General features: G+C 37.5%; 1 protein-coding gene across 1 annotated transcript in view; it reads right to left on the reverse strand.

The window, feature by feature from the left end:
* Positions 1–17,046: 17,046 nt before the first annotated feature.
* The window catches only part of Mchr2 (melanin-concentrating hormone receptor 2), a 30,006-nt gene continuing 21,127 nt past the window's right edge, over positions 17,047–25,925 (reverse strand). The window contains 6 exon segments of the mRNA XM_013510719.1: positions 17,047–17,182; positions 20,016–20,034; positions 20,037–20,209; positions 24,458–24,521; positions 24,524–24,580; positions 24,583–24,662. Coding sequence (XP_013366173.1) covers positions 17,047–17,182; positions 20,016–20,034; positions 20,037–20,209; positions 24,458–24,521; positions 24,524–24,580; positions 24,583–24,662 — 529 coding nt within the window.

Raw genomic sequence — 25,925 nt, forward strand, 5'->3', positions numbered from 1 at the left:
ATCTATCATCTATTATCTATCTATCTACCTATCTACCTGTGTATGTATCATCTATCTATCTAATCTGTTTCTTCCTAGAATGTCTTTCAAATGTGACTTTGACATAGACAAAGAAGTATAATTGTGTCACACACTAGTTTGTGTGTGTGTACTTTCCCACACATTAACATATATTCATGACTTTGGTATGTTCTATTAAACAAATGGGAAACAAAAAAAAAGTGCTTACTGAGAAAAACTAAATTGGCTTCATAGTTTTCTGGCTTTGACTTTTTAGTTACAAAACACTTTTAATAAGAATTTAAAATAAACAGGTAAGCATTTAAAAAATCTCTATTCCAAAGCTTTATATAAAATTATTCACAGGCCAAGTATTGAGGAAGAAGCAGGAGAATGGGGCAGGAAGACTGCAATTTTAAGTCCAGTCTGGGCAGTTTAACAACTTAGTGTGATCTGAGCTCAAAATTAAAAAAAGAGCTGGGGATATAGCTCAGTGCCAGACCTTGGCTTCAATTCCCAGTACTACAAAAAACAGTAGAAATTCATATTAGGAAACCAGGACCCAGGGCTCAGAAATGTGTTTAACTAGGGTTCTTTCCTTTGGGGACCTGGTTTTGGTGATGAACGTCTGTAACAAGTTGCATCTGAGTTCACCCTATTTGAGTACTTTCTCCTCCGTGGAGTACCTGATTTAAGTTTCCTCTGTGTTGTTGTGTGTAATATGAAAATTAATACATGCATTCTCATACTGGATTTATACACTACTTTTGACAATAGGGCATTATTATTTACATAGATTAAGAGGTTGCAGTTATTCCACATGCATTTCACGTTCACATGCATCTTTGTGCTAGAAGATAACTGCATACTGGGTTTTGGTGTCCTACCACTGTTGTACAGGAATCTGGATGTTTTCTCTGTCACTGTCAGGTGTTGGGAAGCCCCACAGAGCTTTCAAACATTTTCCTGTGAGGGCACTGGAACATTTCTTCAAGTCAAAATAGGGAATATCTCTACCCCGTTGCTTACTTTTGTCAAAATTATTGGCTATTTCTGTGGAAATAGTGTGACCTTATATTATGATTACCTACACCAGAATTAACTCCTGTTCCTCTCTCTTCAAGTTGGGATTGCTAAAGACCATTATATAGCTTACGCTTTACTGAATGACATTTCTAACTTAAATTTTGCTTTCAGTTTTACAAAGTACTCTGTATTCAAAATCTCACACTGTTTCATAAACCTTTCAGCATGAATCTGTACAGAGCACTGACATGCTGTTTTGATTATATCTCAGCTCATCCATTTAAGGAGCCTGAAAAGTTGTTTCAGCAGATTTCCTGCAGGTGTATCTGATTACCTGGCTACATTGTTTCGGTAAGATAAATGGAAAACTTAGATCTTCATGAAATAAAGGCTGGAGGGAGAAATGCTGCAATGAATTATTTTAAGAAGCAAAGAGTTCCCCGTGCCTGGATATTTTTAATCATTGGCTTGGTGACTGCTTGCTGGAAATACCATGGAGAGGAAAGTAAAGCAGAATTAGAAAGCTTGGGCAGTTTCATCCAATTGGGAAATTCCATTGGTCTATGTGAAAAGACTGACATATTTGGCATTAAGATGTATTGAATTTTCAATGACATGAAATGGATGCAAACTGGCACGTATGCAAGACTGGCACTTAGTGTTTTATATTTTCACTGATAAAGTCTGGTTTCAGCATTGCAGCAACTTCAGAAAATCTTGTGTTAAGTTTGTTCTTTAATTCAGAAACTTTAGTTGCAAATCTCCGGGCTTACTCTTCTTTCTTTTCTTAAGATGTTACCACTCTGCATCTGAAGAAAAGCAATAAAGATTCAAGATTGGGAAATCATGATAGCATCAGACATAAAAATTCCTTGAAGAATCTGTAATGCTTAACCACACTGGGGTCACAAGTCCTTTGAGACCCTACTCAAAAAAGTACACTTGAGATTTTATAGGCTCAAAGAAATCCATCCTTTTCAAGGTCTCACACTCTCAGGACTGTAAGAACACACCAATTAGTCCTTGAATTATTCTCACAAGGCACTGGATCTCTTCATGCAAATTAAACACATTAGCAGAAGTAATATCCTCTCTTGCCCAGCAGTAACTGTAAATTATGTTTCTACTAAAAATCATTCAGAATGGGAAAAGAGTTTAAAAATTCATGAGTGCATAAAGAGAAAATAACAAAGGAAAAAAACCAACTGCTTTGACCACATAAAAATGAAATACTATTCATCAAAGTACCACAGACAAGATTAAGAAGAAAATGAGAATATTTGGGGAAATAATTTAAACAAATACTTAGCTTATGAGTGGGTTTTAAAAACCATTGAAGAAACCATTAAAAACCAATGTAAAAATTGACCAAAGTATAGGAAAATGCCATTCCCCTCTTTGTAATTACAGAGTGATTTGCTTGTGTCAGGTGTGGAGTGTGTGGAGACAAACACCTCTTCTTCAAGAAAAACATTCACAGTGAATGAACTAAACGTCCAATTGACATGGAAATGCCATTTCATTTGGAAGTGAAAGAAGTATACAGTATCGAGAAACAAATCTGACTCATCACATTAGCAGTGATAAAAAACTAATAATAATATTGGGAGATGAGTTATCTACTAGAGGTAGGTAGTTCCGTAGTAGCAACTTTTGGCAGCCTGTATTAAGAGTTTTTTAAAAATTGATGCTCTCTGATCTATTTATTCCTTTTCTAAGAATCAGTTCCAATAAAGTGTCCAAAAGCTCAAATACAAAGATTGTTCATTGTTTTGTATTATTAGTTACATCTAGTTAAAATATATATCGTGGTCCAAATGGTGTTAGGATAGTTTATATGCTAAAGGGAAAAAAGTACGACACTGAGGGAAGTTGAAGCAGGAGAATGACAAGTTTGAGTTCTGAAGGACAGTTCAGTAAGACTCTGTCTCAGAATAATACATACGTACATGCATGCATACATACATACAGGCTTAAATGTAGCTCAGTAGTAGAGCACCTTTGATTTGAACCCAGTTTTGGGAAAGAAAAGAAAGGAAGAAAGAAAATGTAAAACCTTGCATTCTACTTTGATTTTAGTTTTTATTTTTTTTTCTAAATTTTCTTTTTATTAATTTCATAATGACATAATGCAATAAAATTTTTTTGATTGGTAAATTAGGGATGCTTTTTATTTTCTTCTAAGGAGAATTACTTATTCATTTTCTATATTTGCCAAATTTGACCATTTTCATACTTTTTATAAATTCAGAGATAAAAACAAAACCAGAAGCACATCTTGACTATAGGAATGTATTTAAATTGTTTCATCAAATTTCCATCAAATTATAATAGTTCTATGGAAACAAGATATAACTTATTCATGTAGAGAAGACACTGGATAGAATCAGCTGATCTTACAGCTGCGTTATTTAGCTTGATAACATTTATAGTGTTTGAGTGCTAGAAAAAGGAGACAGCATTGAGTACTTTCCACCTGATATTTAATCTAATTATTTAATTTTGAAAAAGATATTTTGAATTTTCAAATGTTCTTAAAATGTACTAGGCAGTTTTAAGTTTGGAAAGTGGTTCAAAGAAATGCAGCCTTTAAATTAAGCACTTGTATGATTTATTTAATGTCTTCCTCAGAATTACAGTAAAGCATTTGAAATCATATTAATCTTTTATCTCATTTATTTTTTCACAATACAGTAAAGAAGTGAAAATCAGTTATCTTTGAGCTAAAACAAGAGAAAAATGTCTGCAAGGATTTTAATATACAAATAATATGAATGCTTTATTACTGTATTCAGAATACAGAAATGAATAGAGTAAGCAAAGAAACTTTCAAGTTATCTGGTTAATAAAAATCTTTTCACTGTTTATATGAGAAATCTACTTGTTAACATCTGTCATATCCACATGTAACTGAGGATATAAATACAAATATATATAAGCATATCCACAACACATACACATAGTATGCCTTCTTTGTCTCCCTTCTTTTCTTATTAATTAATGAACTAATTAATTCATTAATTCTATAAATTAAATATTTCCTGAAAATCTATTATGTGATAGACTCTTAGGTACTACAAACACCAGGGTGTATCAGACAAATTCTGGGTTAAAGAAGCTTATGGTGTAGCAGGTAAGACAAGTACGCAAATGACATATTACTAGTTATGCTGAAATAGAGGCAGTCACAAAATATTACGTAAGTACTGACAAAGGAATGCCTAATGTGGCTGGCTTGGGGGTCAGAAGTGGAAGAAAATGATGCTTAGATTGGATTAATAAGCAGAAGTTGTTTGGGTTGGGGGGCAGGGCATTCTAGATAGAGCGAATAGCACTTAGGAAACCCCGTGATTGTGACTGCATAACCCATGCGTAAGTCTCGCCAAATGTAGGATGAACAGAAGGGAAAGGTCACTGGGGTGCAGTTTTGAGAGGCTTTGTATACCAGATTATGTTATATAAATCAATCCCAGTGGCCTGGGACATGGCTGTTATCAAGCCCCAGATTGTTCTTTATCAGAAAGCCAAGGACCGTCTTGTCATCATCTGACCCAATTTTTCCACAGTGCTCCATGTATATGCAAATAAGACCTCCCTCTGTGCAGAAGGCAATCTCTATTCCAGCTGAAGAAATGCGTTGCTTAAAAGCTTTGCTTCGGGCATGCTGGTTTTGGAATCAAACGGCACACAGTGTCCACAGTACTTTCAGGAGACCTTCTCATTGGTTGTGACCTGGGAAACCCAACCTCTGCTAATAAGCAGCAAATATCCACTGAGGCTGGCAACTGGGTCAAAAAGTTAATCACTCTCCAGTAGCCACATCTTTTCTCTCTTCATTTGCTGTTTCACCTCTTCAGAGGCTTTAATGGAGTTTGAATTTTCCTTTTTGCTGAGATGACTGTGGTGTTAAAAATAAGCTAGCCCTTTGCCTGTCTCCCACGTACCTGTGACCTGGACATCACTGGTTTCTTTCTCTTTCCAAGTTAATTATATTCAGTGTGACCACAAATTTTCAAGCCCATCTGTTTTCTCCATCCAGTGGGCAGTTTATTTATATCTACTCTTAACTAGAAAAAAGAAAGAACAACAGTTTACAGACTTTATTACTTTAAACATTTGAATTCAATACAATGACTACTTATAGCACAAGCTCTTTGGAAGAGAATTTATTTCAAGCTTCTCTGTATCTTAACACTGATAAAAAACTCTCCAATACAGCTAAGGAACATCCGTTACTTTTTCCTGCAGGCACCTAATGCAGTTGGTAATTAGGGATTTACTTACGTGTTAGCATTTTTAAGACTAACTAGACTATAAATTTGGTAAAGGCAAGAAAATGCTTTATACCAACATTTACCTGCAATGTATATTCTATATATTATGGATAAATGTGTAGATATCTTTTAGTATTAGGCTAGCTGTGTAACAAACATACATAGAATGAAGGAATGAATTCATGAACTAAAATTCAGCCAGGTGTGGTGACACATGTTGGTAATTCCAGCACTCTGGGAGGCTCAGGTCAGAGAATTACAAGTTGGAGCCCAGCCTGGGCAATTTAATGACTTAGGGAGACCCTGTCTCAAAATTTAAAAAAGGGGGAGGGTTGTAGCTCAGTGTGAATATCCTAGGTTCAATCCTCAGTACTGAAAAAAAAAAATAAAAGAAGAAAAGTCAAAATTGATAGCAACTGCACTACATCAGGGGTCTACCACTTTTAGAAAAATCATTAAGGAACATTTTGCTCATTTCTACCTACATAGACACTTATTTCAGTTACCTATTGCTGTAGAAAAAACTGCCCCTATATTAGTCACTGAGACATAATACTCAACATCCAGAATTTAGAGGAGGAGGGCATTAGTTTTCTCAGAGTTCTCAGTCCATGGTTGATTGGCTCCAAGATGTGTCAGAAGCTGCTAGGTCACTATGGTCAGGAAGCAGAACTGGGGAAGAGGGTCAGAGGGGAAGGGGCAAGGGACCAACCATAGATGCCAAGGACAAGCCTCCGTGACCCACCCAGATGCACGTAGAAGTGTGCTTCACCAATCTCCAGCGTAGATCCCAAAGCCAATCAAGTTGAAACGCTATCCTACCACAGCCCCAAAGCTTATTGTTTAGGACAGTTTATTATTTCATACAGTTCTGTGGATTGGTTAGATGGCTCCTCTGTTAGTTCCACACATCTGGGTCACTCACATAACTGTGAATGCTGGACAGTAAAGGGTAGTAAAGGTCCAGAAGGTCCCACTATGCTGGCCACCATTTCACATGCCTCGGCCATGTGGCATCTCATCTTATAGTAGGCTAGACAGGCTTTTTCCCATGACTCCTCATACAGGATTCCAAGAGGTCAAAGGCAGGAGTTGCAAGGTCTCTTGATGCCTAGGTGTTCATGCAATGACACTTCTGTCACAGTCTATCAATTATAAGAAATCACAAAGCCACCTAGATTCAAGGTATAGGGAAACAGACTGTACTTCCCAATGAGAATTCAAGTATGCCATGGTTATGTTTTAAAACCAAATATTTTGCAGTGATGATGATGATGATAGTGATACTCAAAAGTACTGTATATTTACACCAAACAGTTCTAAAAGTTCATGTCTCAAATTACAGATAGAGAAATGAGGGTTAGAGCAGTTAAATAGCTTGAGGGCAGTAGCAGGTATTAGGGATGCAAAAGCAGACTGACTGGTAGGATAGCCTGTGATTTTTGTCACTTCTATGGACTATGCAACAATTAATACCTGATATCTGTGTTATACTCTTTGAGTTCAAATTTTATCCTGATTTTAAGTAATAATACAAAACTACAAAGGGTTGATAATGAGTTTATGAAACTAAGGAAATTATTGCTAAAGCTGTGTTGCTAATAAACAAGGATTGAATAAGTACATGTACACATCACACTGTACATCTACTGGCAGCTTGGTGATGATAACTGCGCAAAGTGATTTATCCTTTTTCTCTCTAAGACTTTTTTAAGACAAGACTGAAAGAAACTAATGAATACAGCTTTCTGTCTGCTTCCTCCACCTGGATTCTATGTCAACAAGCAGATTTTCCACTGGTTAGAGATCTCAAAATCATTTCCTCTCCTCCTTCTTTCCTCCCATTCTGTAGGTTACTGTTTCACTCTGTTGATTGTTCCTTTGCCATGCATTAGATTTGTAATTTAATGCAATCTTATTCATTGACTCTTTGCATTATTTCCTGTGCTATTGGACTTCTGTTCAGAAAGTCTTTGTCTATGCCTATGGCTTCAAGTGTTTGATCTATATTATCTTCCAGTAGTTTCAAAGTTTCTATCATCTATCCATCTATCAATTATCTATCTATCTATCTATCTATCTATCTATCTATCTATCTATCTATCTACCATCTATCTATATCTATCATCTATCTATCTAGCCATCTATATATCATCTATCTATCGATCTATCATCTATCTGTCTGTCTTTAATTCATTTTAATTTGATTTTAGTACAGAGTGAGAGATAGGGATCAAGTTTTAATCTTCTTCAAGTGGATATCCTCTTTTCCCAGAACCATTTGTGAAAGAGGTTATCTGTTCTACAGTGTTGGTCTCTTCTATCAAAAATCACATGACTTTAGTATATGGGATTGTTTCTGTGTCTTCTCTTTGATTGGTATACATGTCTGTTTTTGTGCCAGTACCATATTGTTTTTGTTATTATAGCTTTGTAGTACAACTTGAAACCTGATATTGTTATATACTTTTTTGTTTAAGGTTGGTTTGATTTTTCTGGGTCTTTTCTGGTTCCACATAAATTTTGGGATTGTTTTTCCTAGTTCTGTGAAGAATGGCATTGGAATTTTGATGGGTATCCTATTGAATCTGTAGATTGCTTTGGGTAATATGACCATTTTAACAATGTTAATTGTGTTAATTAATTTTGCCAAGAACAGGGGATGTCTTTCCATTTTCTAATGTTTTCTTCAGTGCTCTACAACTTTTGTTATAGACATCTTTCGTCTTTTTGATTAGGTTGATTCCTAGGTTTCTAATATCTTTTTTAAGCAATTGGAAGTGGAATTGTTAACATTTCTTTCTTAGTGAGTTCCTTATTGATACATAGTACAGGGTGAGAGATAGGGATTGAGTTTAAATCTTCTTCAAGTGGATATCCTCTTTTCCCAGGCCCATTTGTTAAAGAGGCTATCTACTCTACTGCATATGTTTTTGGTCTCTTCATCAAAAATCACATAGCTTTCAAGTAATAAACTAGTGGAAATATGAATTTAGTACATATTTAGGAACAATCATTGGTAGGACAGAACCTGCCTAAATAAGGCAAAACTGTATAGAAGTAAAAGCAATAGCTAACACTCATACAAAGTTACCTGTACATATACTCTCCATGTATTAAAATAGAAAAGAAAAATCAACTTTAATGATAATATTTATATACAAGAAAAGAAGTAGAGGGAGAGGAGATTCGAATGGGTGTTGTGGGAGGGAAAGTAAAGCGAAAAGACTGGGAGGGGACATAAACACAAAGTGAGTGAAGACATAGGAAGTTTACATCTTGCTAATGAACTAATGTAAACACAAATTTAGGCCAGGTGTTATGGGGCACACCTGTAATCTCAGTACTCTGAGAGGCTGAGGAAGGAGAATTACAAATGCGAGCCCTTTCTGGGCAACTTAGTGACTTAGTGAGACTCAGTCTCAAAATAAAAATCTAAGGGCTGATCACGTAGCTTTGAGCAATGGCTCTAGGTTCCAGCCCCAGTAACGCACATTCACAAAAAAAGAAAAGAAAAGAAACAGAAATATGAAACAACTCTCATATAATGATTATAGAAACAACAATAGCTACCATTCATAAGCATTTACAACACACATACACTTCCCTGGCACATATAGAAAAGAAAACCACCACTAAAACCAAACAAACAAAATTCCAGGTCTGATATTCCTCCTTGTACTCATACTGGAGTCAGTTCTTAGAAGCTACTTGATAAAAGGAGGGAGATATGAAAATCTTTTGATTTTCAGTCCAGACTTCTCCTCTGACTGAGTAGGTTAGGCCTCTTAGTACATGTTGAGGAGGGGAGTTGAACTCTGTCCCATCCTACTGTGTTCCTGGATAGGTACTCATCTAGGTCTACCAGTGGTTGGACAGGTTTATACCTACCAACTTAATCTCTTTCTCATGTGGAAATGAGGGAATCAGAAAAATCTAGCTATTAACTTTGTCATTCAAGTACACTGTGGGAAGGTCCAGAATGTTGGGCAAAGCTTGGTAAATTTCCAGACCAAGCTTTTGGAGCTGGGCTGGCCAGTGTCTGCAAGTTGTATTTACTCTGTCTCCAGGCAGATTGGCGGGGGATGGGTGTGCAGGGTCTCTTTTTGTATTAGAGGCTGGGGATGTCCAGCCATCCACTGGTCCCTAAGGAGGACCTCAGACTAAGATGTTCACCTCACCAAAATCCCACATGGATGAACCCTTGTCTGCCTCTATAGTCAAAAGCTGCTCCTGGCGGTCTGTCTGTAGTGCTGGGAGTCTCCCAGCAAGGAGTCCACTCTCCCGTGAACAGAGGGCTTGGGTCTTTTTTTTCCCATCTTGTGATTGTAGTTTTACTGTGTCACAGTCACCTTTTTCTGGGGCTCACACTAACATTTAGGGGATCCTATAGCGTGCTGAGAATTTCTTCTTGGAATTACAGAAAATGTGGAGATTGTTTGTGCCTAGGCAGGTGTTACTTAAGATGGCTTCCACCCACCTCGAAATTCTCTGAAAGACAGCTGTTTGTCTTGAATGTTTTTCAGAGCAATAGCTAAAGTATTCAGTTTTATAAAGTAAGAAGAATGGCACATTTTATTTAATGTGTTACAGGAACCAACTGTATTCTCAGTAAAAATAATGTAGTATTTTAACATTGCTTTTGCAGTTTTGATTAGAGGAATACTTTAAACCTTTAAATCAGCTTCTGGTAGAAAAGGATACCTTGGAAAGCGTATCTAAGAGTTGTGTATAACCCCAGTAACAGTGTGATGAAGCCCCAGATGGCTTCTCATCTCTGAGCTCAAAGCTTTATTTTCAGGATGCAGCGTCAGTGCTACGGGAATACATTTATTTCAAAGTTGTCTAAATTTGTCCCAAACATTTGCCTAAAAAGAAGTAAAACATTTTGTAATATCTTTAAGCAATTTTAACCTTTAGATAAAATTCATAATTGTGTTTTAATATTAACATTTATTAATGGTGATGAAATCATTTGATGAAGAATCCTTTCATAGAGGGGTAAAGATGAATTTATTAAGTCTTGGAAGAAAATGGATTGATGAGTTGCTGCATTCTGTGATGTGTATTTTCACATAAATTATTATTTCTGAGGTTAGACTGTGTCTTACTGTTAATGTAAATGTTTCATGCATTTTTTGTCTCCTGAAAGCAGCTATTACATCAATGGCATATTTTATGATCAATTGTATTTTATAATTGAGAAAACACAGTAGATAGTTCTCTGGTACATGCTAGAAGATAGACCTGGCCTACCAGAAATCCAGGAGACATTGGATTTTCAGTTTTTTTGATGGGGTCCCCACCAAAGCTAATAGAAACCATTGCTTTGTATCATCTTCTTGCACTAGACTCTTGTGGTCCAGACCAATACAGAAACAATCACTTATTCTGAATGCTGCCTAATCAAATGGAACTTTGAAGCAGGCCAGTTTACCTAACAATCAACATGATACAAAAATTTCCTCTATTTTGACCTTTTGAGGACTTACATTTTTTATTTGAAATATTTTTTTATTTTAAAAAATAAAAGAAAGTAGGGGCTGGGGATTTAGCTCAGCAGCACAGCACCTGCCTGTTAAGCAGAAGGTCATGAGTTCGGTTCCCGGTACTGGAAAAAAAAAAACAATCCCCCCCCCCAAAAAAAAAAAAACTAAAAGAAAGAAAACATATTAACAGACAGACATCCATTTACAAAATAGTATAAGAACAATACAAACAAAACAGAGTTACAGACAAAGTTGTAGGAAATTAACCATGGTTGTTGTATTACTTATTCATTTTTTTATTTTAAAGAGAAAAAAACCTAACAAAGCAACAGCAATGAAGACAAAAACAAAAACCACACAGAAACAACAAAAACTATACATGACTTCAAAACAAAATGATAGGAATTAAGAATGGTTGCTACACTACATACTGTTATCTTCAATGAAGTTGCTCAGTCCACCAAATGTAAGAATGCAAGATTGATCAAACAATCAAAGACAATAACAAGTAATAAAAAAATTGGAAATGATACAGAACTTCAACATACAAAATGGTAGGAATTTAACAATGGTTCTTATACTGCATATTGTCTTCAAATCAGACATTCTGATGCCAGATAGAAGCATGCAAAATTGGTCAAGAAAAAAGAAAATTTTAAGCATTAACTGTTCTTTTCAATAAACCGTGACATCAGCAATATACTTATCTCAGCTATCCATGTATAGACACATAAATTTTGTTTTTCATTTTAAAGAGAAAGGAAAAAAAAAAGAATAACAAAAACAAGCACATAAATAAAACAGCATAAAAAACAGTAAAAATGATACAGAATTTCAAAACAAGGTGATAGGATATTAACAATGGTTGTTACACTACAGAGTGTTATCTTCAAAGTGATTGCTCAGATAGCCAGATATAGGCATGTAAGATTGATCAAACAATTACACATTAACTGTTCCTTTCAAGAAACCAATAGAAATTAGTAGTATAATTACCTTAACTATCATATATATATATTTTCTCTCTTTTCCTCTTCCCTTCCTTCATTCCAGTTGCTCCTTCCTATTTGAGCAATTTCTTTCACTTTCACAATATCTGTTTTATCCTTTAGACTTTATATGCTCTTTCAGGTTCTCATAGTAGGGAGACAATACAATTTTTACACATGTGAGACTGATTTTTTCACTTATATGTATGATCTCTAGTTGCATCCATATACCTATAAGAGCCTCTAGTTTATCTTTCTTTATAGCTGAGTAATACTTCATTGTATAAAAATACCACATCATTTTTATCCATTCCTCAGTTGATGGACATTTGGGTTGTTTCCAAGATTTAGCTATGACAAATTGTATTGCTATAAACATAGGCGCACATACATCTCTCTGGCATTATGTTTTCAGTTCTTCTGGAAAAATATCCAGGAGGGGAATAGCTGGGTTGAATGGGACCTCTAATCCTAGTTTTCTGAGGAATTTCCAGACTGATTTCCACAGTGGTTGCATCAGTCTACACTCCCACCAACAGTGGAGAGGATTAGGGAACTTAGCTTTGAAATGACAAATCTGCTTATTTTGATTCTGTCTCTTTTTAGCCTTTTAATTCCAATAAAACATTAGTTTCTCTGCTCAGCTCACTGAAATACTCATTCAGCTGAAGAGTTATTCATTCCTAGGAGCACAAACATAAGTCAATTAGCTTTTTAGACCAAACTTGTGATTTTGTCTCTTGGCAGGAATAATTTCTTAAGACTCTTTCTTTTTTATTTTCCCTTTTTCCTTCCTCTTCTCTGTGTCTACCTTATTTTGAGGGGGGCAGGTGCTCATTAGAACCCAGAATAATGCTTTGGAAATGCAGTATGTTGTAAATACACATTAATGATAAATTCACAAACACCAGAAATCAAGATACCTTTGCAGTGTAGACTTTTGAATGCTCTGTAGCTGATGTGAGCCAATTGCTAAGGCAAATGAAACAATTTGATGCCGTCCCAGCTAGGGTGAAGTGGCAAGTCATGACTGCAGTGGTGTTCCAACCCTTTGGTGAGCCAAGAGGCTCCCTGTAGAATGAATATGTTTGGTATAGAGAGATAGTGACAAAAAATTGGAAACAGTGAAAAAAGCTGTTAATGTTTCAGTCGTGCTTCTGGCTGATTCTATAAGGCTCTGTGAAGTGAGTGGAAAATTATTTATGCCATTTTAACAAGAAACCCAAGTAAATTATAGAGCCAGTTATTATTTAAATCTGCAATTTTAAAAACACAGTTATACAACCTATTTAATCACTAAACTCTCAAGAATTTATTATGGAGATTAAGAGGTAACTCTAGTTTTGTTGCTATTGCAGTTGTTCTCCTTCCCCACAAGGGAGGGATTATTGCTTGATAGCAACAGGTCAGGTCTGTCCTCTAGCTATTCATTAGTTGTGATCTCTGAACACATACCTCTGAACATACGTACATTTTTTCTCATCTGCAATATTTGATAATATCTATGAGGTGTGATCAAATACTACAGTAAATGCTCAAATAAAGATAAAATTTATTATAATAAAGACAAATTGCCATCAATCCCTATGAAACTATTCCCCCTTGCTTAGAACACACATATCCCATTGTACTTCTACTTTCTTATGCAGTTCTATAAGGCTTTTTTTGTGTCTTCTCATGGCTATCCTGATGTGCTGACTTAATTAAAATGTTTACAGCAATTCTTGTCTAAGGAGGACATTATGGTGTATCCTCATCCACCTTATTCACTGGATCTGGCACCATGTGATCTCTGGCTCTTCCACAAAGGTAAATGACCACCAAAGGTAAATGTTTTAAATTGATTCAGGACATCAAGGCAGGCATAGTAGCACAACAAAGACACTCATGAGACGGGACTTGCAGAACTGCTTCAGAAACTAACAAGAATGAAGAATAAATATGTTTGAGGCAAAGGGGACTATCTTGAGGAGCATTAATGGTAACATGCCTTTTACTGTAATATAACTTTTAAAAGTTTAAACATTAGGCCAAGCTTAGCCCCAGGCAGCTTAGGGAGCCTCAGTGACTGCCCCAACCCCTCCCCCACCAGCATGGAGGTGCTCACCTGAGTCCCAGACAGCTCTGAACCCTCAAGGTCCAAGCCCCCCCCACCTTGTAGGAGCCAAGCTGAGACCTAGACAGCTTCAGGAACCTTGGTGAGCCACCCCCAGCCCTCCCCAACTGGTGTAGGAGCCAAGCTGAGCCCCAGACCTTTTCAGAAGCCTCAGTGAGCATGTCCTGCTCCCACCACCCTCACAGGAGATAAGCTGAGCCTCAGACAGCTTTGGAAACCTCAGTGAGCAGCCCCCACCCCTCCCCTACCAGCATGGGAGTCATACTGAGCTCTGAGGAGTTTCAGGTCCTTGCCATGCCACTCCCACACCATCCCAGCAGTGAGGCTGAGCTCCAGGGAAACTCCAGATCTTCAAAAATGACAAAACAAAGAAGCATAATGCAATCTCAGACTTGCACCCCACCCAGAACAAGTCCAGGAGACATCAATAAAGAAAAGCTTGGAAGTCATACACCTGAAATTTCTAAAATTATAGCAATGGGAGTAAACAAACAACTCTATCAGGTCATAGAAGAAATCAGATCAGAAATAATCTCTCAGGTAAAAAAAGAAATGACAATGATAATGAAAGAATTGCTCAGCACATCTAAAGAAGACATAGAGAAAAAAACAGAGGAGCACAGAAAAATTATGGAAACCTTGAATAAACAATATAGAAAAGAGTTAGATTGCATGAAACAGATTCAAAAAGATACCAAGGAAATTAAAACTTCCATCAAAAAGTGGCAAAACCACTTGAATGAAGCTGAGGATAGACTTTCAGACCTTGAAGACAGCATAGCAGCCTACTATCACAAAAGGAAGGATCTCTTAAAAATAGCAAGGAACCAGAAAATAGCAATTCAATAGCTGCAAAATGATGCAAAGGAAATATAAGATTAATAGGTATCAGTGAAACAGCAGGAGTCAACACAAATCACATAAAAAGACTATTTGCAGAAGTAATAGCAAAACATTTCCAAAGCATAGAAAAAGAATCTGGCATACATGATAAGTGAGGAATATGGAACCCCAATTAGACATAGTCAAAATAAAGCTACACCCAGACATATAATAATCAAGATCCCAGAAATTGAGCAAAAGAACAGTATATTAAAAGCTGTTAGAGACAAGAAACAGCTCACCTACAAAGGAAAGTCCATCAGAATCATGGCAGATTTCCCAACACAAACCATCAAGTCAAGAAGAGCCTGGAGTGAAGTATTTCAGATCGAAATAAAACAACTTCCAACCCAGGTTGATAACCTTGCAAAACTATACTTGAAAATTAATGGAGAAATAAAGTACTTCCACAATAAAAAACAACTGAAGAAATTTATGAGTGTCAAACCTACAAAGAGTACTAAAAGATATTATAGAAAGAGATAAAAGTGACCACAACTTCCAGAACAACAATTGAAAGGAACCACCAAGCAGAGCAAGCAATTAAATAGAGGGAAAAAGGAGGAATCAACAGCAGGAAAATAACATGGCAAAGATAAACCAATATATATCAGTTATAACCGTCAGTGTAAACAGTCTCAGTCTCAACTCACCAATCAAAAGAAGCAGACTGGCAGAATAGAACACATTTAATAAAAAATTCTTTGAGACATGATGGAAGCAGATGGACAAGCCTTGGAAATCTGATTAAAAGTTCAGGAGCTGAAGATAATTTTAAGACAATGACTTCATAGCTTATCAGGCTAAGCACCAACATTCCTCTAACTTCCAATATTTGAGGTGTATGTGAGTGGCATGAATTTTGTTCTGTTAGATGCTTTTAGCATCTCTGAGGAAAGAGTTAGAAACAAATGATCTGATCTGGAGAAGAGTTTTGAAAAAACTCAAACATCTTCTGTAGCTATTCATGTCTTAATGTTCCATGTGATTTCACTTTAACCTCATAAACACAGCTCCTAGTGATATATTTAGAAGCCATTTTTTCTATAATTGTGGCTATTTTCCTTTCCCATTCTAAATAAATTACCTTTTAATAATATAAAACTTTCCTAGAATTTCAAGAAATGAAGTAAAAAGAAGTTGTAAGTCAAGAGAATTTTGGCTCCAGGGTTTGCCATGCATTTTGATTAGTGGGCTAAACTGTTCACTTATACTTTAGCAAATCTTCACAGCATTATATTTGGCGTAAAGCAAAACCTGGCAGCCTTGTCTTTCTAAAAGTAGTACAGAAATCTACTCCAAAGATAAATTTTAATAATTTTTTTACCCAATATTTTATACTATTACTGACTTATTCATTTGAACAACTTTGTATGTACAGTTTCAAACAATAAAATTTAGATTTATGCAGTTTTAGGAAAAAGTATATTCAAAGTCTTTCACCCAAGTTTATTGTTATTAGGTAAGTCTTTGGCTTTATTTACTCTTGATTAATCTTTCCTAACACTGAGATCCTTATTAAGTCAAATATTAACAAAATCCTTCTACTCTAATTAAAAAATTAGAACATAAAAATTAAAAAGCTGTGCATAGCATGTCAAATATTTACAAATGTGTGTAGCTTCACAGAATGTAGAAAAAACACAGTTAACATTGATGAAAAACATAAAATTATTCTTTAGATAGAATCTTGAGTTCTGATTCTATTTTTCTAAAACTATTACATTAATGATCTTAGCATTTCTTAAGCAATCCTCAAATAAATGCTTTAGGACACATTTCACCATGGGGAGAGGCTAAAGCTGAAGACTGATCGATCACATGTATGGGGCTGAGCACAAAGAGTGCCCAAGGCAAGCCATGTGAACAAGCTGCTCCACTCCAGAGAACACCATAGGCCCAAAGGCAATCCAAGCAATGTATTGCTAGGCAAAAGGGTGTCACTTCAACCTAACAAATGTATAAATAAATGTGCTGCAGTGGTTGAGCAGTTCCTTTCCTCCCATCTGGAGGGAAGTCTCCACCTCATCCCAGCTCTCTGTCTCTTGTCTTCCTCACCTTCTCACCACCCTTCATGTTCTTTACTCCTGGAAGTTAGAGAGCTGCATGGGCTGCCTCATTTCACTTTCAGAACATGTCTTCTTTAGATGTGTATTGATACCTTCTGTCTCAGCATGGTATATTTCTTGTAATTGTTTACTTTCCATTGTATTTATCTTAGTATATCTGAATTGTTCTTGTAACAAATAAAAGCAAAACAAGGCAAACATTTACCATCTGGCATCTTTATTTTGTTGATACATCTGTTGATACATTTCCCAACTATAGCATAAAATTAAATTATAGCACACAAAAATCAACAGTAAGGGGAAAAAGAAAGAAGTTATTATTAAATAAAGGGTATACCTGTAAAATGAGAGAGGGAGGAAGGAAGTGAGGGAGGACTAGAGGTAGGAGAGAGAGAGACAGAGAGATGGAGAGACAGACACAGAGAGAAAAGGAGAGAGAATGTTAGTTGTTATATTCACTGATAGGTATGACATTTGCAGTTTATGAGGCATGATTCTTGCAGTTATTTTTAGGGTTTAGGTAAAATTCCTCAGGGAACAGCTAAGAATCTTTGGGTGCCTTCTCATAGAGATCATACCTTTCGTTATTCACCGACAGTGATGCTTGTCTCTTCTCTAGCCAGGCCCAATCTGTTACATACAATGTTCTTAGTATATGATAGAAGAAAAAAACTGAGGTGCAGAAGGGTTAACTGACTTGCCCAAGGTTACCCAGCTTGTAAGTGGAAGAGGTGACATTTCAGTCTAGGCAAGTTGTTGGACTTCAGTCCAGGTGACCCCTCAGACAGCATGGAGGAGGGCCTGCTGTATAGTCAGTCAGACTTTCCTTGGTGATCCTCCAGGTAGGATTGACAGATGTGCTGACTCCCTGTACAGATGCCAGGTGTCCTCCTTTCTGGCAGAGCCCTGGACTCAGTAGAGGTAGACTCAGATTGGGTGGGTGGGGAGGATGGCAGAGTCAACACCTAGGACCAGAAGGACCCTGAATCCAGGACAATAGGTTCAGTCTTGTCCACTATAAGGATTTCATGATAGAAGAATGACAGAGTTTTCACTCTCAGCAGATCCTTTATGACAACCAGTGAAAAATACCAGGCCCAGAATCAGAAGCAGCTTTTGGTGCAAATAGTGAAATGGTTTTTAGTTTGTTTCCTTCTACAGCACAAGCCAAAGTCAGAGGAGAGGAGCATGAACACGCTCTCTTATTACACAGGTTGGGGCCTATGCTAACCAATCAACTCTAGTGACTATCATTTCACCTTTCAACTAGCTGACAGTTTCTGTGAATGCAGCCAGTGATGCCAAGAGAAACAGTGAACACACAATCCAGCCTGTCTATGCAATTTGATGCACTGAGTGTTTGAGTTTCCCTCAAATTTGTGTATCAGAATGTTAAACCCTATTGAGATGGTGTTCAGACGTCGAGATCTTTGGGAAGTAATGAGTGGAATTAGTGTACCTCTAAGGAGATACACTAGAGCTTATATGATGGCTTGTGTTTGGACGTTCCCCTGAAGCCTCATGCAGTCACAGATGAGGCTTTTTCAAAGGTGGCTGAATCTAGAGTGTGTGATTATTTCATGGTGCAATGCTAGGATCAAGGGTGCTAGGATTAAATATGGGTGATTACTAAATCAGTCCACTGATTGGCTTGGCACCACCCTAATCCTGGTAGCTGGGTACAATATAAGGGACAGGAAGAGGTTTGTTTTGCTTGCTTGCTTTTCTTATGTTCTGCCTGCCACAAACTTTCTCCGCTGATACCTCTCTGCCAATCCACCCAGCCTTGGAGCCAGCCAATTATGGGCTGAAACTTCTATTAACTGTGAGCTAAGTAAACCTTTCACCCTTTAACTTTGTCGCAGCAATGAGAAAAGTAACTAAGATAGCTTACTTCCTGTGTCTTTTTCTTTTCCTCTCTCACACCAGGATTCAAGGAGAGGTTGGCAACCCAGGAAGGAGCCCTCACCAGAAACTGACCCTGCTGGCATACTGATTTCTGACTTATAACATTCTGAACAGTGAGAAATAATTTTCTGTTTATAGTTGGTACTTTATTAGAGTTGCCCAAATCAAGACATGTACTAATAATATGGGCTGTTTTTAAAAATGAGATCATGGTTTCCACTTCCATCTGTCTTGGGCTGTGTCTATACAATGAAGAAATGACTCATCTACTTGACAAGTGATAGTGTGAGAAAGGGGGCCTTCAGGCTGACTTGAGATGCATACATAAAGCACCTGGCTCTTAGAAGATGCACAAAAATTTCAGTCATACACTCCAGTACTAAATTTAAACTTTAAGTATAAAATTTGCAACTCAATTATTTTCTTTTCCAGTTGTATTATAGAAATGGCTGTGCTGGTTGCTATATTCATTTCTGAGGGATACTGAAATAAATAACTACAAACTAGATGGCTTAAAAGACCAGAAATTCATTCCCCAGTTCTGGGAGCTAGAAGTTTGAAATGAAGTTGTTGTGTGGGGTTTTCCTTTTTGGAGACCCTGAAGAAGAATCTACTCCAGGTCTCTCTCTTAGCTTCTGGTGGTTTCTGTGTTGTTTGGCTCATAAACCCATTATTCCAATCTCTGCCTCTGTTTTTGCACGTGCATTCTTCTCTCTGTGCATTTCTGTGTCTGTTCAAATCTCCCTCTTGTTCAAAGGATACCAGTCACTGGATTTAGAGACCCTCTTACCCTAAATTTATTACACCTGCCAGTACCCAAGTTCCAAATAAAGTCATGTTCACAAGTATGATAGGCTGGAACTCAAATATGTTTGTATGGAGATTATAACTCAAGCAAACCATAATTGGATCTTGACACATTTAGCCCTGGGTAATTCTTAGGCCATTTTAGAAATTCCTCTTCCCTTGATTACTGCATTTTCATCACTTCTGGCTATCATGGATCTTTAAATCCATATTTAAATATATTTGTTCCATGATTAAATTCAAGATCTTTGAATTTACATGATTAAATTACAAGATCTTTTTCTTCTTCAAACCAAACTATCACCTGGATTGCATAAAGGAGAAAACTAAGCGGGCAGACTGGCAAAAAGAGGATCCACAAGGATACTCTTCAAGGCTGCTCATGTGTTGACAAGAAGGATGAAGCACTTCACAACTTAATTCAACTCTATTTTTCTTAAGTTTTAACAACTTACCAGAGTACATCACCTGGGATGTTAAATCAAAAGCACAACTCTCAACACCATCTTTAAATTTGATGACCTTCAAGTAGACCCAGACAGGCAACACCAGAATAAAAGAAGCTGCCCAAAGGCCCAAATTGATGTGGATGGTCTTGTACTTCATTCTCCAACTCGTCAGACGAAATGGTTGGACGAGGGCCAAGTACCTGTAAAGCCAGTTAAGAAGGGTTTGGAAACAATCAATAAAGCATTGAGCTCCAAGGATGAAAGGTTCATGACAAGAGTAAATTATTAGTATTATTATTCTCCCTGAAGCACACCTCTATCATTGCAAAAGAAAGTTATATTTTTTAAGAGCTTGCTGATTCTGTAGAGAAAACAACTCTTGACCCTGCAAGTTTGAATAAACCACTCACTGAAATAGCTATCACTTCCATGAACACACTGATAATGGTAAAATTCCACAGTGCAAACCCTTTCTTCAGAAAAGTGCTTCTCTTTTAAAGGAGGCTCTGGAAAAACTTCGTCTCTGAGCCAGAATGTCCTGTAGGAGGAAATGACTCTCTTCCCAGCAAGATTTACTGATGTAGAGGCAGGAAGCAGGAAAATGTGGGGGTGCTGATAGGAGACTCCCTCAGCAGGATGAGATGTAGGCACACACGATAGACATTTACAATGGATTCCCCAGGCACTTGGAAGTTTGGTTCACAGAAATCACAGTCAGGATGAACAAGCCTGATTAGCATAACGAACGCAAATTCCTGGGGAATTTGGGCTGGGGTCCAGAGAGAGGAAGTGGGCTGACTACATGTGGGAGAGTGGGGAAGTGTTTTTCTTTTCTTTCACTTTAGATCCAGAAAAGGATGATCATTCTTCAAACCTGATATCCTGACATACCAAACATATGCTTGTCCAGCAAACCCAAGAAGAAAAGTTCAGAACTAACAGAGCTAAGTGATGAAAAAGACAGCAGTAATCAGAAAGAAGGCTGCTTAAGAAAGCAGTTTTGCTGGAGGGGAGGGTGGTTGATGGTAGTGTTAGTAGAAATTGAACAAGTGTAAAAATGATTTTGTTGTTCATAGTTTTTTCCAAGTTCTCACACAGCTACTTAATGAAGACTCATAATGATGAAAGGTTTTCAGCCCTTTTGCTGTTTCAGTTTTGCACATGAGATGGGATATTTTTTACTCAGTTAAGGGGGCCCTTCACATGGAACAGACGATCCCCTTCCTTCTTGCTGGGGCAGTGGCAGAGACAGGGACTACACTGCAGCTCAGCTATCACTCTGACTGGAATTAAAGAACGAATAAGTCATGACACAACTCGATTCAGGAATCTTCTCTGATAGCATCTTGTTCTGGGTGAAAATATTGTAATGGCTTTCTATGACTTTCAGATATAATTCAGAATATTCAGTATGATTCAGAAGTTCTCTTTTCTCTGCCTGGCCCTGTCTGCCACTTGGCTGGAACTTGTGCCAGATTCTCTCTTGACTTCTGTGTTAGTCAGCTCTCTATTATTACAACTAATATCTGAGATAGTCTGCTTCTAAGAAGGCTTGTTGAGCTCACAGTTTCAGATTTTGTAGTCCAAGATTAGTAGGTTCCATTGCTTTGGCAAGGCAACACATCATGGTAGGGAGCAAATAGCAGAGCAAAACTGCTCACCTCATGGTCCAGAGGGGAGAAAGACAGGGAAATGTCTAGAATCCTATGAACCACTTCAACTCTATGCCCCCGATAACCTAAAGACCTCCACTAGGCTCCACCCTTTAAAGATTTCACCACTTTCCAATATGGCAAGTTGGGGGCCAATCTTTCAACAGGGAACACTGCAGATTCAAAGTATAACAACTTTCAAGTTCTCTCCCCTTTCAGGGGCAGGCACATGTGGTTCTTCCTGCCTGCTAAGATCTACCTTCACATTTCTCTACTCTCCTTTTGAGGGCCTATTTTTCTGTCTCGCTCACTAAGAAGCCTTTTTTCTCTCCCCATTCTATGTAAGGGTCCATTATGGTCAATGCAGATCATAGGAGAGCTCTATATTTCTTCCTAAGATACATCACTGTGGTAATAAACTTTCACCCATGTGACTCGTCACTTAACGTCTGTCTACACTGTTGGTATGGAAGCCCTATGAGGGCAGGAGACTTGTCAGTGAATTTAAGGCTGCAATACCTCTGCATCTGGAAGTCTTCAGCTTATGGTCCATGCTCAAACATTTTTTTTGTTTTTGAATGAGTGCATTGAAAATTCTGGCTTATGCATTGTTCTAGAGATTATTCACAAAAGTTTATCCTAAAGTGAATCTAGTAGCTTATATCTGGAGCCAAGTATTTTTCATAGTCTGGTTGCTTACTTTTTTTCTATATTGCTGTGGATGGAGAAACCCACTATTCAATATTCTGCATACTTAGTATTACTAATCAAAGAAGGAGAAAATAATTATCGGAAATACTGAAATATAAGATCCATTAAATTAGCAACTGAGCTGACTTACATAAACATAAACCATATCAATGGCACTGACATTTGGTTATGGTCTTACAAAGCAGACTCCATTTCTTTTTACACAGTTGTAGATCTGGTGGAACGTCTATAAATTTAGAGAAGTCAGAATTATAAGAAAAGCCATGGAACATTTGTCTCTTGCCACCTGATCCTCTAGAGTGAGGGCCAGCAGAAGGAAAAGGCCTAAATGTCTTAGCTGTGAAGGGAAATTTTAGCATTTGTATCTACCCAGATTAAAAGAAAACAGATGTATAACACACACATACACATGGACACCATCCTTGCAAATCTGCAAACATTAGGAACTGTACCAAGTTGGCTTATTCCAAGGCAAAAAATGTCCATTCACTTTATTTGCAGTAAAAGATTTATGGGAGGACAAATAGCCTTCTTTTTAAAGGCAATATTCTCCTGTTTCCAAACTACACAGTATGAAAAAGGTTTTCCCATCCCCAAGAGCGGGACTACCATGGGAAAGTCTTGGATTTAGGTTGCTTGTCCATAGCAAGCCTTGCCTGTGTAGGGCCTTCTTCTCGGTGCTGGGACCCTGGTAAGCTTTGGGCTTTCTCAGGTCACCATCAGCATTGGCTGGCATTCACTAAGATAACCACAACTACATAGTACTTTGATTATAAATTGAGAATCACACTGAATTTTGAGAATCACTTTACAGAAAAGCAACAGGATACAAACCGTGTAAAGTGTTACCATCATCACTCATTTTTCAGAGTGAATTACCTATATGCACTACACCATTCTTTTGTTTAATCTATCTGAAGACCTTTTATCAGTTCCCTACTCCAAAATGCCTCTTGAAAGGGTGAAAAAACAGACTTCAGGAAGTAGTCCTGGATAGACCCAGAGGAATTCAACACACCTTTAATGCTGACTTTCATTCATATTGATTAATCAATATTTTTTGTACATCCATGTGCTAGGTACAGTTACACAGACATTTGGGATATATTAGTGGACCAAACTTGTCTTTGTGGAGTCTGCAGGGGAATCTTAGCTTGCATGCTTCCTAGGAGGGTTGGGTAGGTAGGAGATAGTTGCAGATACCTGCCATCTCTAGAACTGATGTCTGGCTCTGAACTGGGCTCTATAAGTGTTTAGCACCACCATTGTCTCCTCAAATAACATTAGCTTACATGGTTGGTGAGAGGGATTATGGTACATTCTAGGACACAGGGGAATAATACATTTTTAATAACCTAAATGGCAGCAATATATTAACCAGACATAACCATGAGTGTAAAAGATGATCTTTCTGCTACTGGGAGATTGCTTCATAGTTGTGTGATAACCTGTAGTCACTCCACTGATGGTTTTGTGCTGCTAGGTGATAGCAAGCACATCAGACAGTGAACACATCAGAAACAGCTCTGAACAGGGAGTGAGAGAACTTGAATTCTTAGCTCTACCATGAACGATATGTGCCCTGACATACCACTGCCCCTCTGCCGGCCTCAGCTTCCTCACTGCAACAATAATGGTGGCGTTCACTTAGGTTTCTAAGTCTTCATGATTTTGTAACCTTTTTTTTCTTGCAACGCATAGCAAATAAAACTCAGGACAGAAGCAAAGATTAGACAGAAAGGAGATTTTAGTGTTCTATAGTTTCCATTAAAAACAGACCCTTGGAACAGGGGATATAGCTCAATGGAATGGTGCAAGGTCCTGAGTTTGATTTCTACCACCAAAAAAAACCAAAAACAAACAAACAAAAAATGAAAACCAAAAACCAAGAAACCAAAACCAAACAAAAACCAAAGAGACCTCTGTGAAGATTGAAAACAATTCTTGACTAATTAATTCTACAATAAAACAAAGGAAGAGGAGCTTTTCTGTCATAAAACACTAATGTTGCTTAAATGGGAATGACCTCAAGGAAGCATAGGTGTCTCTGAGGTGTCTTCAGGTACTTCAAATCTCTTTACTTACCTGTCCACATGTATTACAGCCATAATAACACTACAGGCAAACTGGCTGCAGCTATCCAGGGATTGATGATGGTGTGGAGTGGCCTCCCAAATACCTACTCTCCCCCTCTGGCCCACGGGTGAGAAACGGCATTCCAATGACATGGAGCAAATCAGCCACAAACAGCTTGCAGATATAAATGTCAGGGATTGTTTTTTTCCTGCACCTGAAACAAATTAATGGAGATTGAGGATTATGATGGAAAATATGCACCTTCTTTAGCACATGCCAACTGTTATGAAATTTGTAATCACCTTACGGAAGTTTAAAAGTTAAAGGAAAAGTGACACAGATGCATAGCAAACTTCATATATAAACATTTTGAATTATTTATCTGATAATTCAGTGTAATAATTTAAAAGTATCTCCAGAAATTCTTTGATATTCCTTTCAACAGGTGGGTTCTAATTCCCACTGGGTACTGAATTTCCTTAATCTCTCTAACAACTAGGTTACAGCATGGTGGAAGTGATAAAGTGTGAGGTTTGATATGGGGATACAGAAGCACAGTGGGGCTTTCTCTTTGCTCTCTTGGATCACTGTCTCAGCGGAATGCAGTGACCTTATCTGAGGGTACTAAAGCAACCCCATGGAGAGGTCCATGTGGTGAGATATGGCAGCTCCCTGCTGATAATCAACTAACACCTAGTTATAAGGTGTTAGTTGCCTTGGAATTAGATCCTCTTGGTCCAGTTCAGCCTTGAGATGAAAGCTTGAGATTCCTTTCTGAGATTCCCCGAGCCAGAACAAACTAGCAAAGCTTCTCTTAGATTCTAGACCCTGGGAACTACATGAGTTAATACATAGTGATTGAAGCCACTGAGTCTGAAGGCAATTTTCTATGCAGCAAGCAACCTATTACACCAACTTTAAGCACACTGTAGCAAAAACTTTTATTTTCACTCATTCTTAGCATCTACAACGGTTGAACAATGAAAATAAATGGTTTCTTTTGCACAATGTATTTTTTCTTCACCAGAGCCAAGGCCATTTTAGAATTTCAACCATTATTTAGAAATAGCCCAGCAAAATCTGACTCAATAGCCATACTACGAATGAAGGTCTGCAAATCCAGACAATGAAGAGAGGAATCTGAAATGAGTGAGCTGGTAGGAGGCTCTGAGAATGAGCTCATGTCTCATGCAGAGTTAGGGGGAAGTAAACGCAATGCTATCGAGGTGTTACCTGATAATGAATTTTCTGAGAAAAGAAATTTAAATTTAAAATTCAGTTCTTCAAGGAGCTGACACATTCAATAGTGAGTAGTTCTCATCTCTATATTGGAGACATTGTTCTTTAGTTCAACAAACATTTCATTGAACACCAAGTGTATTTCAAGCATAATATTTTGCTTTGGGTTGCAAAGCTAAATAATGCATAAGCTATCATCAAAGAGCTTATAGTGTAGACAGGTATGTAAATGATTACA

The sequence above is a fragment of the Chinchilla lanigera genome, unplaced genomic scaffold, assembly GCF_000276665.1.
Source record: "Chinchilla lanigera isolate Chin_1 unplaced genomic scaffold, ChiLan1.0 scaffold00010, whole genome shotgun sequence".
Lineage (NCBI taxonomy): Eukaryota > Metazoa > Chordata > Mammalia > Rodentia > Chinchillidae > Chinchilla > Chinchilla lanigera.